Source organism: Mobula birostris, chromosome 13 (genome assembly GCF_030028105.1).
Source record: "Mobula birostris isolate sMobBir1 chromosome 13, sMobBir1.hap1, whole genome shotgun sequence".
Classification (NCBI taxonomy): Eukaryota; Metazoa; Chordata; class Chondrichthyes; order Myliobatiformes; family Myliobatidae; genus Mobula; species Mobula birostris.
In genome coordinates, this window is record NC_092382.1 from 56,823,324 (window position 1) to 56,839,128 (window position 15,805).

The following is a 15,805-nucleotide window of genomic DNA, read 5'->3' on the forward strand; positions in this document are numbered from 1 at the left end:
GAGATGTCTGTCGAGTACTCGCAAAAATATCTGTTCTTTTTCTGTTATGGCGGTTCATGTTCGTTTAAAATAACAATAATTCATACAAATATATTGTTCAAATGAGAAGGAAGTTTCCAAAGAGCATAATGATACTTCACCATAGATTGAGAAACACAAGAGATATGAGACAGATGCTTTTATGATTTCTGTGCGACGTGAGGAGATGAGTGCCGTATTTTCCTCCTTCCAATGGGTCCATTACAGCAATGAGAAAATCTGTCACTGTCCTACAGGGCCATCATAGACCTCGCTGGTGTTATCAGTGCTTTCTCTGACATGCGACCGACAACATAGAAAATGTCATTGCTTGTCCAGTTCCATCAATACTGCAATGTAATTATTACAGCTTATTCGGTCACCCGGTCTCTCGCACAGAGAATACCACTTCTTATTCTGAACATTCTCTCAGTATACTGGTAATTCCATTGCTACTCGAGTCTCACGATGGACAAAGTTTAAACTACATATAAAACCGTGACCCATAAAACGATAACAATATCGCTGACCGAGCCTGTTTCTTTGTCTGTTTAAGTCTACGAAATACACACTCTGCTCCCGTCAATCCCGTGAGAAGGCTCTGACACCCCAAACCCTGGTTTGTGTGGGTGCGGTGTAATTTGCTACGCTGCTGTATATCAGTACCAACAAATAACAGTCAACACACTGCATGTGATTAAAGGAATCATATTTACTTAATGTTACTTAACTAAAGGGTCATTAAAGAAATGAAATAAAGAAAGAAAAAGGGCGTATTATAATTAACCAGTCAAATGTGAACACGTTGGAGTGCATCTTGAACTTTTCTGTCACTCACGCGCTGGTCTTCGGTCTGCGTGGAAGCTCTCACCACCTTACGATCGTCGCTCGCAATCCATTTCGAACAAATGGTCTCCCACCGGACACTGGTTCTCCCCTGCGTCTTCTCTCTTCGTCTGCCGCCGAACAAAAGGCCCCGGCTCACAACGGCGTCAGTACACAACAGAAAAGCACACCCCGCTCATTGGACGGCTCACATTCCGACGCATCGGAAATCTCCAGCTATAAACTAAATGAATGTTGCCTTACAGTTAGATAGGGAAGTTAACAAAGCTTATGCGGTATTAACTTTCATAAGTCGAGAGATAGCATTTGAGAGTCCCGAGGTAATGATGCAGCTCTGTAAAACTCTGATTAGGCCACACTTGGAGTACTGTGTCCAGTTCTGGTCGTCTAACTATAGGAAGGATGTGGAAGAACTGGGAAAGGTACAGAGGAGATTTACCAGGATGCTGCCTGGTTTAGAAAGTATGGATTATGATCATAGATTAAGGGAGCTGGGGCTTTACACTTTGGAGAGAAACAGGATGAGAGGAGACATGATAGAGGTGTACAAGATATTAAGGGGAGCAAATAGAGTGGGCAGACAGCACCTCTTCCCTAGGGCAATACTGCTCAATACAAGAGGACATGGCTTTCTAGTAAGGGGTTGGAAGTTCAAGGGGGATATTAGAGGAAGATTTCTCACTCAGAGAGGGTTGGTGCGCGGAATGCACTGCCTGAGTCAGTGCTGGAGGCAGGTACTCTCGGGAAATTTAAGAGACTACTGGACAGGTACATGGAGAAATTTAAGGTGGGGTGTGGGGTTATATAGGAAGCAGGGTTTAAGGGTCGGCACAACATTGCGGGCTGAATGGCCTGTACTGTCTGTACTATTCTATGTTCTATCTTCTATAAACACGGCTTCTCCATATAGACCACTACAATAGCAATAAAGACTTCTTCCAGGGCGTGACACACATCTTTATAAAAATGCTCGTCAGCACATCACACTGCCAGTGATAGTGCCCAGTCATAACCCACCACACTGTCACTGTTTGTCAGAAAATATTGGCCATATGTTTACTTCTTAGTGCTCACCATTTGTAGCGAATAAAACCGTCACAACTGACGTACTGCAGAATCACTATCACAAATGTGCTGTTATCAATGATATTTAAAGCGCTCTGCACAGGGGGGTATGTCTGAAGGGATGTGGACCGGATTTCCTTTCAACATAACGTTATGGGGACTTGCTTATACCTGATAAACATTTCAGAGGAGATATTTAACAACGAATGATTAAGATAACAGTGAAACATGATGGTACAGTATTCGCCCTGGGCTTTTGTTCTTATTTGTGGATTGATGTCACAGCTGACACGGCGGAAAAGGAGAAACGTTCACGCTTTATTTTTTTGTCATCACATTGGGCCGGGTTTACATTCCGAGTCATTGGCCCATTTTGTTTTTCGTATATGTAAAAGCAATTCGGAGTCATTTATTTGTAAATCTTTTTGCACTCTTTTGTTTCGAAGACGAAATATAAGTCGTTGCTTCAAAATATTAGTGTGGCCTATAATTCTCTGGTTGATTTGTGAGCCTTTCCAACATCCCACGCTCTATACCTCCCACCTGCCCGTGCACTCTACCTCCTATTCCCCCGTCTCACAATTTCGCTCTGTCTGTACTGTCTATATCTCTTTATCTCACCCCTCTCCTCTCTTTCTCCACTCTGCACACTCTCGATCCCTCTTCTTGCCCACATATTCATCCACCTTCAGCTTCCCTATCTGCACCTTTCACACACACCGTGCCCCATCCCCTCTCCATGCTCACCCATGCACTCTCCTTCTGCCTCTTCCTTCCCCTCACCCACACTCCCCATCGCACTCTCAGCCGCACATGAACATCAGTTAAAAGGTGGCAAAGGTTAAGGATGATACGGTCTGATTTGTTCAAGTGGCAAAAAAAATATGTTTTAAAACAACTGCGGATGATTGGATTAGGGTTAAAAATAACTATGCAGCTTCTGGCCCCTGGTCACCTTCTTTAGACTGTTAAAGGTTCTATCGGTCTTCACTTTAGTAGAAATGGTTTAATGTATTAAAGACACAGTATTCACAACTGAACAAGGGTGACGGTGGATTTGATTTCAGCAGAACGAAATTTGCGTGTCCAGGCAGCTGACTGCACAGAGACACTGAGCTGCGTATCTCACAGAACAATAACCAAAACCTTGCTAATCAGTCAATGTTGCTTCTTCATTTCTAATTTCTCCGAAGCGTCTCGGCTCGAAAAGTCGAATTTTTATTCAATTCCATAGACTTTGCCTGACCTGCTGAGTTCCTCCATCATTTTGTGTATTACAATAGCTATGGATGATCGGCGAGAGGGAGTGTGTGGGATCAACAGGTGGGCAGTTTGAGTGGACTTCACAACATAAGCACGCTGTTAAAGTATTTTGGGAGAATTCAGCTGTGAAGAATTTAACTTATGATATTTATTTGGACATTAATCCAGATATCTGCGTTATCAATCAATGATGAATGAGTCAGCAAGTTGTAGAACAGTATAATATGGAAACAGGCCCTTCAGCCCCGCCTTCCAACTGCAAACTGCTTCATGTTGCCCTTAAACCTTCCACCATTAACACATGACTCTGATTGTTAGTGCATCCAAACTCAGTGGAAAATTCCAACCTGCTTTTATCCTAGCAGATTTGTAAGGAGATAGTAGATATTTGGAATAAACACAAGGTTGTGATTGTGGGAGATATTAATTTTCCAAACATAGACTGGGAAGCCCATACTGTAAAAGTACTGTAAAAGGGCTGGACGGTTTGGAGTTTGTAAAATGTGTGCATGAATTTTTGTTTTATGCAGCCATACATCGAGGTACCAACCAGAGAATTAGAAGTGTTGAATCTCCTGTTAGGGAATGAGATAGGGCAGATGACGGAGGTTTGTGTTGGGGAGCACTTCGGGTCCAGTGATCACAATGCCATTGGTTTCAATATAATTATGGAGAAGGATAGGTCTGGACCCAGGGTTGATATTTTTGATTGGAGAAAGACTAACTTTGAGGAAATGCGAAAGGATTTAGAAGGAGTGGATTGCGACAAATTGTTTTATGGGAGGGATGTAATAGAGTAATGGAAGTCATCTAAAGGTGCAATTCTGAGGGTACAGAATCTTTACGCTCCTGTTATGTTGAAAGGAAAGGTTAAGCGTTTGAGACAGCCATGTTTTTCAAGGGATATTGGAAACACGGTTCGGAAAAAGAGAGATATCTACAATATATATAGGCAGCGTGGAGTAAATGAGGTGCTGCAGAAATATAAAGAATATAAAAAGAATCTTAAGAAAGAAATTAGAAAAGCTAAAAGAAGATATGAGGTTGCTTTGGCAAGTAAGGTGAAAATAAAACCAAAGGGTTTCTACAGTTGTATTAATAGGAAAAGGATAGTGGAGAATTAAATTGGTCCCTTAGAGAATCAGACTGGACAGCTATGTGTGGAGCCAAAAGAGATTTGGGCCATGCAAAACAATTTCTTTTCCTCGGTATTCACTGGGGAGAAGAATATTGACTTGTGCAAGATAAGGCAAACAGGTAGGGAAGTTATGGAAACTATGATGATTAAAGCAGAGGAAGTACTGGAGCTTTTAAGGAATACCAAAAGTGGATAAGTCTCCGGGTCCTGACAGGATATTTCCTAGGTCCTTGAGAGTAGTTAGTGTGGAAATAGCAGGGGCTCTGACAGAAATATCTTAAATGTCATTAGAAACGGAGATGGTGCCGGAGGATTGTTTTATTGCTCATGCTGTTCCATTGTTTAAAAAGGGTTCTAAGAGTAAACCTAGCAATTATCAGGCTGTGAGTTTGACGTCAGTTGTGGATAAATTGATGGAAAATATTCTTAGAGATGGTATATATAATTATCTGGATAGAAAACGTATGATTAGGAGTAGACAACATGGATTTGTGCGTGGAAGGCCATGTTTGACAAATCTCATTTTTAATTATTTTTTTGAAGACGTTGCTAGGAAAGTTGACGAGGGTAAAGCAGTGGATGCTGTCTATATGGACTTCAGTAAGGCTTTTGACAAGGTTCCACATGGACTGTTAGTTGGGAAGATTGAATCATTAGGTATTTATATTGAAGAAGTAAAATGGATTTAGCAGTTTCTGGATGGGAGACGCCAGACTGTAGTGGTGAATAACTGTTTGTCAGATTGGAGTCCGGTGATGAGTGGTGTGCCTCAGGAATCTGTACTGGGTACAACGTTGTTTGTCGTTTACATTAATGATCTGGATGATGGGGTAGTAAATTGGATTAGTAAGTATGCAGATGATAGGTGGGGCCTGTGGAAAATGAAGTTGGGTTTCAAAGCTTGCAGACAGATTTAGGCCAGTTAGAAGAGTGGGCTGAAAAATGGCAGACAGAGTTTAATGCTGATAATTGTGGGGTGCTACATTATGGTAGGACTAATCAAAATAGGACATACACGGTAAATGATAGGGCATTGAAGAATGCAGTATAACAGGGGGATCTAGGAATAATGGTGCATAGTTCCCTGAAGGTAGAATCTCATGTGGATAGGGTGGTGAAGAAAGCTTTTGGTATGCTGGTCTTTATAAATCAGAGCATTAAGTATAGGAGTTGGGATGTAATGTTGAAATTGTACAACGCATTGGTAAGGCCAAATTTCGAGGATTGTGTACAGTTCTGGTCACCGAATTATAGGAAACATGTCAAGAAAATAGAGAGAGTACAGAGAAGATTTACTAGAATGTTACCTGGGTTTCATCACCTCAGTTACAGAGAGAGGTTGAACAAGTTGGGTCTTTATTCTTCGGAGCGTAGAAGGTTGAGGGAGGTCTTGATAGAGGTATTTAAAATTATGAGGGGGGTAGATAGAGTTGAAGTGGATAGGCTTTTTCCAATGAGAGTGGGGGCGATTCAAACAAGATTTGAGATTTAAAGGGCAGAAGTTCAGGGGTAACATAAGGGGGGAACGTCTTTACTCAGAGCGTGGTAGCTGTGTGGAACGAACTTCCAGCAGAAGTGGTTGAGGCAGATTCGATGATGTCATTTCAAGTTAAATTGTATAGATAATGGACAGGAAAGGAACGGAGGGTTATAGGCTGAGTGCAGGTCGGTGGGACTAGGTGAGAGTAAGAGTTCGGCACGGACTAGAAGGGCCGACATGGCCTGTTTCCGTGCTGTAATTGTTGTATGTTTATATGGTTATATCTATACCCCCATAATTTTGTGCACCACTCTCAAAGCTTCGCTCAGTGCTCTAAGTTCCAAGGAATGAAGTCCAATACTCTGAAACGTTACCTTATCAGTCAGGTCGTCCATACCGGGCAACCTCTTGGTAGTTTTTCTCTGTACTCTTACTCTGTATCCTTTCCTGTAGGTAGGCGACCAAAACTACACACAATACTCCAAATTCAGCCTCAGCAATGTCTTATACTACACCAACAAAAATCCCACTTCCTGTGCTCAATGTATTGATTTATGTAGGCCAATGTTCGAAAAACAATGCAATCTCAGTAAAGTCAGAAATAACCTTGCAAAGTTATTTCCAGTCGTATACCCAATAACGCTTGGATTATATACATTGTACCTTTGACCTACTTCACTGCCTACAACATTTCAACATCTCCCTCACCACCTCAGCTCTTCACCATTACTGCCTCTTCGACCGAGGTGAGTGACCTCCTTTCTAACATTGGACTCCATCTGACCGGCTGCTTCTCCCAAACTGAATCCACAGAACGTGTCCATCGCTGCTCGAATCTCATCGGATTCTCTGAGGCCCAGTGCAGTTTATTGCCAACTATGCAATTTCGGGGAATTCAAATACTGCTCAGAATATAAATTCGACAATTACTGTGTAATTAATAAAATATGAGCCTACATGATATTTCATAAAGCTTGGAAATGTTACTTTCTGTTTCTTAGGCGAATTGTAGACTCCGATTAGGAATAGGTCAGACACCGTGGGAGGTAAGTGCGGAAATTGGTGGGGCCGCAGCGGATACAATTAAATTCTTTGGTCCCTTACAATATCTTTCAATAACTTTCCCAAAACTGATAGCAAGCTCAGAGGGCTAGAGGGCTGAAATTTCACAGATTAATTTAGAATCTATCTTAAGCAACGGAAGAACGCTGGGCTCTCCTCGAGTCCGCTGGTTTAAGCACGCAGACCGCGGACCCGATCTGTTTTTCTTTTGCACATTTACTTTAAAGCTAATTTCCTTCGGACTACTGGATGCAACGTGTTCCCCTATACAAAATTGTGCCACCTGGCCTTCCTCCTTCCCTAAATGCAAATCAATATCGCACACTGCCTCATTTGGGACTTTTATCTACTGATTAAGAAAACATTCCAGAAAATAGATGACAGCGTCTATTCCATCTTGTCCTTCTACTCTTTGGGAGTCCCAGTCAAAACCTGGAAATTTAAACCTAGCTCCTATAACAAACTGACGTTTGCTGAAATTCTGAGCAATTTCTCTTCACATTTGTTCCTCTAACTCCCACGGACACTTGGCTGGGCTGTAATGCCGTGTAATACATCTATCATACTTCACCGCTCCAAGTCAAAGCCCCTTTAACATGGCCATACCTTTCTTATTACTACGTTCCACATTGAACGCCTCACTAGGTGAGTTCTCTAATCCACCCTGATGTGACATCTTCCTTACCTAGTAACGCCATCCCTCCTCATTTATTCCTTCCCCCTCTGCTTCATCTTAAACAGCGGAGCGGTGGAATACTGCGCTGCCAGTCCGGCTCATACTGCAACCATCCCACTAATGGCGATAATATAGTAAATCCACGTGCTCATTCATGCCATGGTCTCATCCGCCTTTTAATACAATACTTCTTTCATTGAAGTATCTGCAGCTGAGTACATTACTCGCACCATGATCAACAATTAAATTCCTGACACGAGGAATTCTGCAGATGCTGGAAATTCTAGCAACACACGTCAAAGTTCACCGGAAACTTTGATGTGTGTGATTTAAATTACTGATTCTGTCTGAGGCACATCATCATCCAGATCGTTAATACAGATGTAAACGTCAAAGGAACCAGCGCCGGTCTCTGTAGAACTCCGCTGCTCACAGGTATCCAGTTAGAGAGGCAACCATCTGCTACCATTCCGTGGTTACTTTCACAAAGAAAGTGGCTCATAAATTTACTACCTGATTTTCAGAGCGGAGAGACTGAACCTTACCGGAAACTATCAAATGTCTTGAAAAATTCCATGTCGACAGCACCTTATATTTTTTCTTCATCAACATTCCAGGTAAGATCTTTGACACGATTTACCACTAATGAAGCCATGCGGACTATCGTTAATCAGTGGATATCTAAAAGGAAAATCATATATTCCGCCCGTTAAACTACCTTCCAACAACCTTCCCACGAATGATGTCCGGCTCAAAAGACTATTATTTCATGCATTATTTTTAGAGTCTTTCTTATACAAAGGAACAACATTGGCTATGCCTGGTTTAAGAATGATGCATATATCTCTGCTAGACTTACTGCAAGTTCATCCTTTCACTGGGCCCGAAAGAACACCTTCACCGGTTCTGGGGATTTATCCACTGGAATCTCCCTGAAGACAGCAAAGGCCTTCTCCTCGGCAATCTCTGTAGAGTCCACGAAGATGATTCAATGCTGCTTTCCTCAATAGACTGCATCGGTTTCCTGGATAAATACAGATGCAAAACATTAGCTCATTTGGCACCACATGTGGATTAGCTATGGTCCTAGTTCCAGAAGACTAATTACGTTTCTTGAAATCCTTTTGCTCTTAAGATATGTGCAGCAGTCCTTACCATTCAACTCGGACAAAATCATATCATTCTCTCACCCTCCTCCTCTCTTTGATAAACGTTCTCTTGCATTTCCTACACCCCCATAAACACATTACTGAACCTGCAATTCACCTCATTTCCTTTCTTCACTTGGGCCTCCATATCACTTGAAATTCCAGGTTCCCGACCCTGTTATGTTTACCATTTATTCTGACGGGCCCGTGCAAACTTTGCGCTCTCGAAATTTCACTTTTGAAGACCTTCCACTTACCATAGAATGTCCCAGAGGACACTTGCAAAATCCTCTCTGATACCAACAAGATTCTTTCTGTCTCCAATCTAAAATCGCAGCCCGAGAACCAGGCCTGCTTTTGCCTGTTTAATTTCAAACTAATGGCCTGCGGATTAGTGGATGCAAAGTGATCCCCGAGGCAACCTTCTGCCACCTGTCCTCTCTCGTTCCCTCAGAGAAGATCAAGAATCGCAGTCTTCGTCATTTCAGGTTTTTATCTACTGTTTAAGAAACTATCCAGAACATCTATTCACAACCTCTATTCCATCCATTCCTTTCACACCGTGGGTTCCCAGTTTCCCAGTTAAAACTTGGAAAGTTCAAACCAGCTGTTATTACAACCTTATGTTTCGTGAGGTTTTCGGCCATTTCTCTTCAAATGTGACCCTCTAATTCTATCGGACTGTTTGATGGTGTTTAATGCCCTGTAACACACCCATCGTGCACCATCGCTACAAAGGCAGAGCCTCTTTTCCATGGGCATACCTTTCTTCTTACTACGTCGTACATAGAGCGTCTTACCAGCTGAGTTATCCAGTCCGGCCTGACTATGATATTTTCCTTGACTAGTAACCCACCACTCCTCATTTACTAGGCCCCCCCCCCACTCTTCCGTGTTAAACAACGGGGCGGCGAAATACTGAGCTGGCAGTCCTGCATCTACCGTAAGCGTCTCACTCATGGCTAAAGTATAGTAATTCCACTTGCCTATTCCGGCCCTGTGCTCATTTGCCTTTCATACAATGCTTCGTGCATTGAAATATCTTCAGGTAAGATCACCAGTCGGCCCATGCTGGACCTTTTCATTCCTGACTTTGTGTGTAGTTTTTACAACATCTGTCTCCACAACCCCTCCACTCCCTGTTCTGGGGCAGTCCTGTTCCCATCCAGTGTCAGGTCTAGTTTAACCCTCACCTGTGCACCCCGCCCCACCCCTGCCAGCAGCCGTAGGAAACCTTCCCGCTAGGATATCAGTCCCTTTTCAGTTCAAGTGTAAACCACCTTCCTTGGAACCTACTCCAAGATCAACCTAATGATTCCCTGACCTTAGTCCTCTATTTTACTTTCACTCACGCGCCTACGAAACGCCCCTAATTTCTCAGCCCCGAACAGCAGCCCAGGCACCGTAATGTTATTATCAGAGCTCATTCGGTCCCACAACCTCTCATACAGAGAATACCACTGCTTATTCAGTGTACTGGTAAGTTCATTGTCTGTCCAGTCTCACGGAGGACGCAGTGAAAACTACATGTCAGACCATAGCCTCATAAAGCTATAACAATATTCCTGAAATATCCTGATTCCCGAGTCTGCGTGATTCCAGGAAATAAACACACTGCTCCCGCCTGACCCGTGAGATTCAAATGGCTCTGTCACCCCAAACTCTGCTTTCTGTGTGTGTTGTGTAATTTATTACCCTGTTATAACTCAGCGTCACGTTATAACAGACAACACACTGCATACAATTAAAGGAATTATCTTTATGAAAGTTAATTAATTGAAGAGTCATTAAGGCAAAGAAAGAAATAGAGGAAATCGGCCCACTGTAATTAACCAGCCAAATGTACACAAGTTGGATCTCATCCTGAACTCACGCTCTGGGCCCTCGCTCTGCCTGGAAGCACACAGCATCTTCCGGTATTCGCTCGCAAACCATTTCGAACAAACGGGTCTCCCACCGGGTCCTACCCGAGGATTTGTTCTCCCCAGTGTCTTCTCATTCGTCTCCCACTGGACAAAAGGCCCCAGCTCACTCTGACGTCAGAACACAACAGAACCCAGCCACCCCGGTTGGACGGTTCACATTCCAAAGCATCCGAAATCTCTAAATTTCAACCAAAGTCTGCTTCTACAGAAAAGCCACTACGTTAGCAGTGAAACCTTTCTTAGGGTGTTAAATCCCTCTTTATAAAAATGTTCCTCAGCACAATCACACTGTCATAGATAATGACCAGTCATCACCGAGCACACTGTCACTGGATGTCAGAAAATATTGATCATATATTTACTTCTCAGTGCCCGCTCTTCTGCAACAAATAAAGATGTCACCGCTTACATACCGCAGAATCAATGCTTCAAATGTGCAATTATCAATTATATTTATAGCGCCCTGCACAGCGAGAGACTTGTGAAGTGTCGTGAACAGTTATTTCAGTTCAACGTATCGTTATGGACTTGCTTATATCTGCTCAAATTTTCAGAGGAGATATTTACCAACGAATGACCAAAATAACAGTGGAACATAATGGTATTGGCGCTGGGCTTTTGTTATTATTTCCGGACAGAAGTCTGGAGTGACACGGCAGTTAGGGAGAAATGATTACCCTGCAGCCCTGGCACCGTAATGTTATTATCTGAGCTCATTCGGTCCCACAATCCCTCACACAGAGAATGCCACTGCTTATTCAGTGTACTGGTAAGTTCATTGTCTGTCCAGTCTCACGGTGGACGCAGCGAAAACTACATGTTAGGCCATGAGCCCATAAAACCATAACAATATCCCTGTACATCCCTTTATTTTTTTATCATCACATTGGGCCGTGTTCACATTCCAAGTCATCGGCATATTTTGCTTTTTACATATCTAAATGAAATTTGGTTCAGCCTATATGCAGTAGGTTCCGATAAGGCAAACCAGCGGTGCACATAGGAAAATCGAGACGTCTTCGTCGTTGGGTTTATTTAAGTCAGGGATTGGTAGGTTCTCGATTGGCATGACATCAAGGATTATGGGCGAAGGTCGGGAACTCGGGTTGAAGAGGAGGAAAAAAGAGTCAACCATGAGTAAATGGTGGAGCAGAGTCGATAGGACAGGGGGTCTAATCCGGTTCCTCTGCCTCACGGTCTAACATGTTCACAGGACAGATATGTTTTTTCTCTGATGTCCTACACCAGGAATAAAATAGTCACTGTAATTGTGAAAATCTCCGTATACATGTAAACATACGTTTGACATACTTACACATTTAGGAAACATGCTGAATGCAGAGATTATGTTTTTTTTTTTGTTTGTTTTAACCAGACCGTGTGGAACAACAAGGGAGAATTATTGCACATTACTGAACATATTAATTACTTTCAAATGAGATGTGGTTAAAATGTTATTGTTCGGCACGTGCAGAGTTACAAAATACGTAAAAACAGGACATTTCTTCGAACAGGTTTCGTAATATTTTGTGAATAATGCTCGAATGAGACCCAACATTGCAAGGAACAGGCTAAAGCTGTCTCTGCAGATGGGCAGTAATATGAAAGACAGGCCGATATGAATCTCCACTTAGCGCACTCGTGGTCATTTGTCTGAGCTACTGCAGAGTTAAGACCTGGTTTGGGATTGGACGATAGCAGAAATGAAGCAGACAGTTTGACTGTAATGTTCCAGACCCAAAGAAATATGGGCCTGGCTTATTGTTAAAGGATACACTTCCTTTTAATAAACAGCATAGTCTGCGCTTTTACTAACACGTCACTGACCACGCCGATGTTATCACTGCTTCTCTTGAACCATCACTGAGCTAAAATTAATATACACTGCTGGCCAGGATGATGGCGTCTTCACTCATCCGACCGATAATGTTGTCGCTTGTGCAGTCTCAAGTGAGCAAAGTGAGGACATCAGGGCGAAAACTGGTCATGCACTGAAATACATTTCTCCGGCATCCACATTTTAAATTTCTCCTCTATGTACAAGCTTCAGATGGAAATTTATCCAATGCCTTTACTGATCGTTGCAATCAGGTAATAGCTGATATCGATCGGATCAAGAAACTACAGCCCTCTATTCAGCACATTACTCGTTTTGGTTGCTGTCGACATAGGCTGTGATGGCATTGCGGCCCTGAGCGATAGAGCGAAGAACCAAGGGGCATAATTACTCCAGATGTTACTGTTCTGCAGCTGTGCTGACAAGCTCAAATGCAGAATAACTCTCACCCCGTTCATCCGCTTTTACCTTAAGTGTGCATCTATCGTGCAGTTATCGTGACGACAGTTGATTACAATTTGTTAGAATGCAATTGGTGTTGTTTCTCTGGAGATATTATTTTGTAATACAGTTGGAAATTTTATAAAATAACCACCAATAAATAAAACGTTTCCTGAAAGATCGGACGAAGAGCAGAAGCAAAGAGAAAAAAGAAATAACGTGATCTTACTCAATTCAAATACAGATTCTGGCAATGTCGCAAATACTTAAAGACTAGAGAACTTACATGTGTTATAAATCCAGACCAACGCACAAAATGCTGAAGGAAGTCAACAGGACAGGCAGCATCTCTAGAAAAGAATAAACAGTCAGCTTCCATAACAAACTGATGTTTCCTGGAATTCACTGCAACTTCTCATCAAATTTGTTCCTCTAAATCCCTCAGTCTGTAGGATGGGCTGTAATGGCCTGTAATACACGTATCATACACCATCGCTCCAAAGCTAAAGTCCATTCAGCATGGGCATACCTTACTTATTACGGCCTTCCACCAGTCCAGCCTGATGTGACATCTTCCTTAACTAGTAACGCCACCCCTCCTCATTTATTCTTTCCCCCTCTGCTTCATTTTGACAGCGGAGCGGTGGAATCCTGAGCTGCCAGTCCTGCTCCTACTGCACCCGTCTCACTAATGGTGAAAATATTGTAAATCCACGTGCTCTTTTATGCCATATGGCACAATCCTTACACTGATGTATTTGCTGCTGTGTACATTAATCACACTATGCTCAACAATTAAATGTGAAGTTCTGACTGATCGAGAACATATTAGCCTCCGCCTTCAATCCTAAATCCAATAGCTTGGATTTGACAGTGGGCTGACAAATAATAACAGAGATTTACTAATTTCTCGTTGTAGCAGTAATTGAATAAAAATCACAATCATCTCTGGCCGTCTGCGATTCTGCAGACGAGATGCGCTTTATTTCCGATTTTTTCGCACCGCCAGCAGTTGGGTTTGAACGTAAGCAGAAAAAGTGAAAAAGGGAAATGAGAATGGGGAATAGTGAAATGGAAGGGGTCGTTACAGGAAGTTCGAGATATTCATGCTCATACTATCATGTCTGAGGTTACCCACACGGAACAAAATTTGTTGCTCCAGCAACATGGACATGGCCTCAGTGCTACCATGCCCAGCACCGAAACGTGCTGCTCTCCAATAGTCACAGGACTCTACTGAGAAAGGCAACCATCTGCCACCACTCTCTGCCTCCTGCTACTACGCCAGTGTTTACTCTAATGTACTACTTCATCTTGAATGCAAAGCTCGTGGATTTTCTTGACAAAACTCCGATGCGGATCTTTGATAAAATCTCTTGAAAATGTCCATTTAGGTATCATCCCCTGCAGTGCCTTCATGAACTCTCTTGGAAACATTCTTCGTTACTTCTTCAAGAAACTCTATAGCATATCGTGGGATACACAAAACCATGCTGACTATCTCTAGACTGTCCTGTCTATTAAAATACTCATACAAACGGTGCTCCAAAGCGTACCCACTACTGATGTCAGGAGCACCGGCCTAGGATTCCATGATTCATTTCTGAGCCTTTCCCGCATCCCTCGCGCTCTCTCTCTCACTCAAACGTGCTGTCTCCCTTCCAGCCTCTGTCTCTCACCCTTTCCCTCTCTCTTTAACACTACTTCTTTCTTCTCAGTCCATCTCTCCACTATCCCCTATTCCTCCCACACACTCTAAGAACTTGAGCTTCCCATTCTCCAGCTTCTATAAACACTATGCCTTTTCCGGCCTCCCTGCTTACCCCTCCACTCTCCTTTTGATTTCTTCTTCCCCTCAACCTCACATAAACTTCATTTAATATGTTACTGGCAAAGAGTTACGAATGCAGTTGCCTGATTTATTTAAATGAACCGTAAAAAATATTTTTAAAAACAACTGCTGGTGATTGGAGTCTGAGTTTAAAATAAAATGCATAGTCGGCTATATCTGATCTTCAAAAATCCACGCAACAAAGTGAGCTCAAGATGGAGAAAATCGAAGAAACAATTAATGTAATGAAGAAGAAACTCGACTTTCTGACCTTTAAAAACTCTGACTTAGAATCCAGAATGCGACGGCAGAATATTCGAATGATTGGGGTGCGTGAACCTGTTGAATCTGATAACCCTATGAAGTATTTTTTCTCAACTTTTAAAAGATGCATTTCCTGCTGTATTTCCTAACCAACCACCATTATTGGATCGTGTTCACAGAGTTCCATCATACTCGCTTAGGTCAGATAAACCTCGACATGTCATTTTACGTTTTCATTACTTTGAAGACAAGGAGAAACTGTTTCGTTTTGTTCGATCTAAAGGTTATATTGATTTTCTGGATCTTAAGTTCCGATTCGTGGAGGATTTCAGTAAACCGATCCGGGATCAACGGGTTCGTTACAGATCTGTGATGTCGGAACTCTACAAGATGGATTTAAAACCAGCGCTGCTTTACCCTGCACGTCTAAGGATTCGTACGTTGGATGGAGCCCTCCTTTTTTTTGATTCTCTTTCGGATACCCGGAGTTATCTCGATCAACTTTCACCTTCAACATCTTAATCGTAATTTTTTAACTATCTCCGTTGAGCGGAGATTGTGAATTTGTCAGTCTTAATTTTTTTGTGTCCTATATGGGCAGAAAAGTTTATTTTTGATTATTTAATATGGTTGCTAAACTTTCCTTTCAACTGCGTCATTCCTTTCTTTTTCCCAGGGGATTCTGGGTGGTTATTCCCTCACCGTCATTTTACGTATTTCCTTTGTGGCCTTAAATTTTGTAGTTTTTTAAATCAACTTTGTTTTGTTGGTTTTTGTAACTAGTTTATGTTAATAATCTCAATTTGTTTTT

General features: G+C 42.3%; 1 protein-coding gene across 1 annotated transcript in view; it reads right to left on the minus strand.

Annotated features, from left to right (window-relative positions):
• LOC140207947 (uncharacterized) overlaps positions 1-10,631 on the minus strand; it is a 60,910-nt gene extending 50,279 nt beyond the window's left edge. The window contains exon 1 of the mRNA XM_072276484.1: positions 10,570-10,631. Within this exon, the coding sequence (XP_072132585.1) occupies positions 10,570-10,631 (62 nt within the window). The remainder of the gene's footprint in view (positions 1-10,569) is intronic.
• Between the last annotated feature and the right edge of the window lie 5,174 nt (positions 10,632-15,805).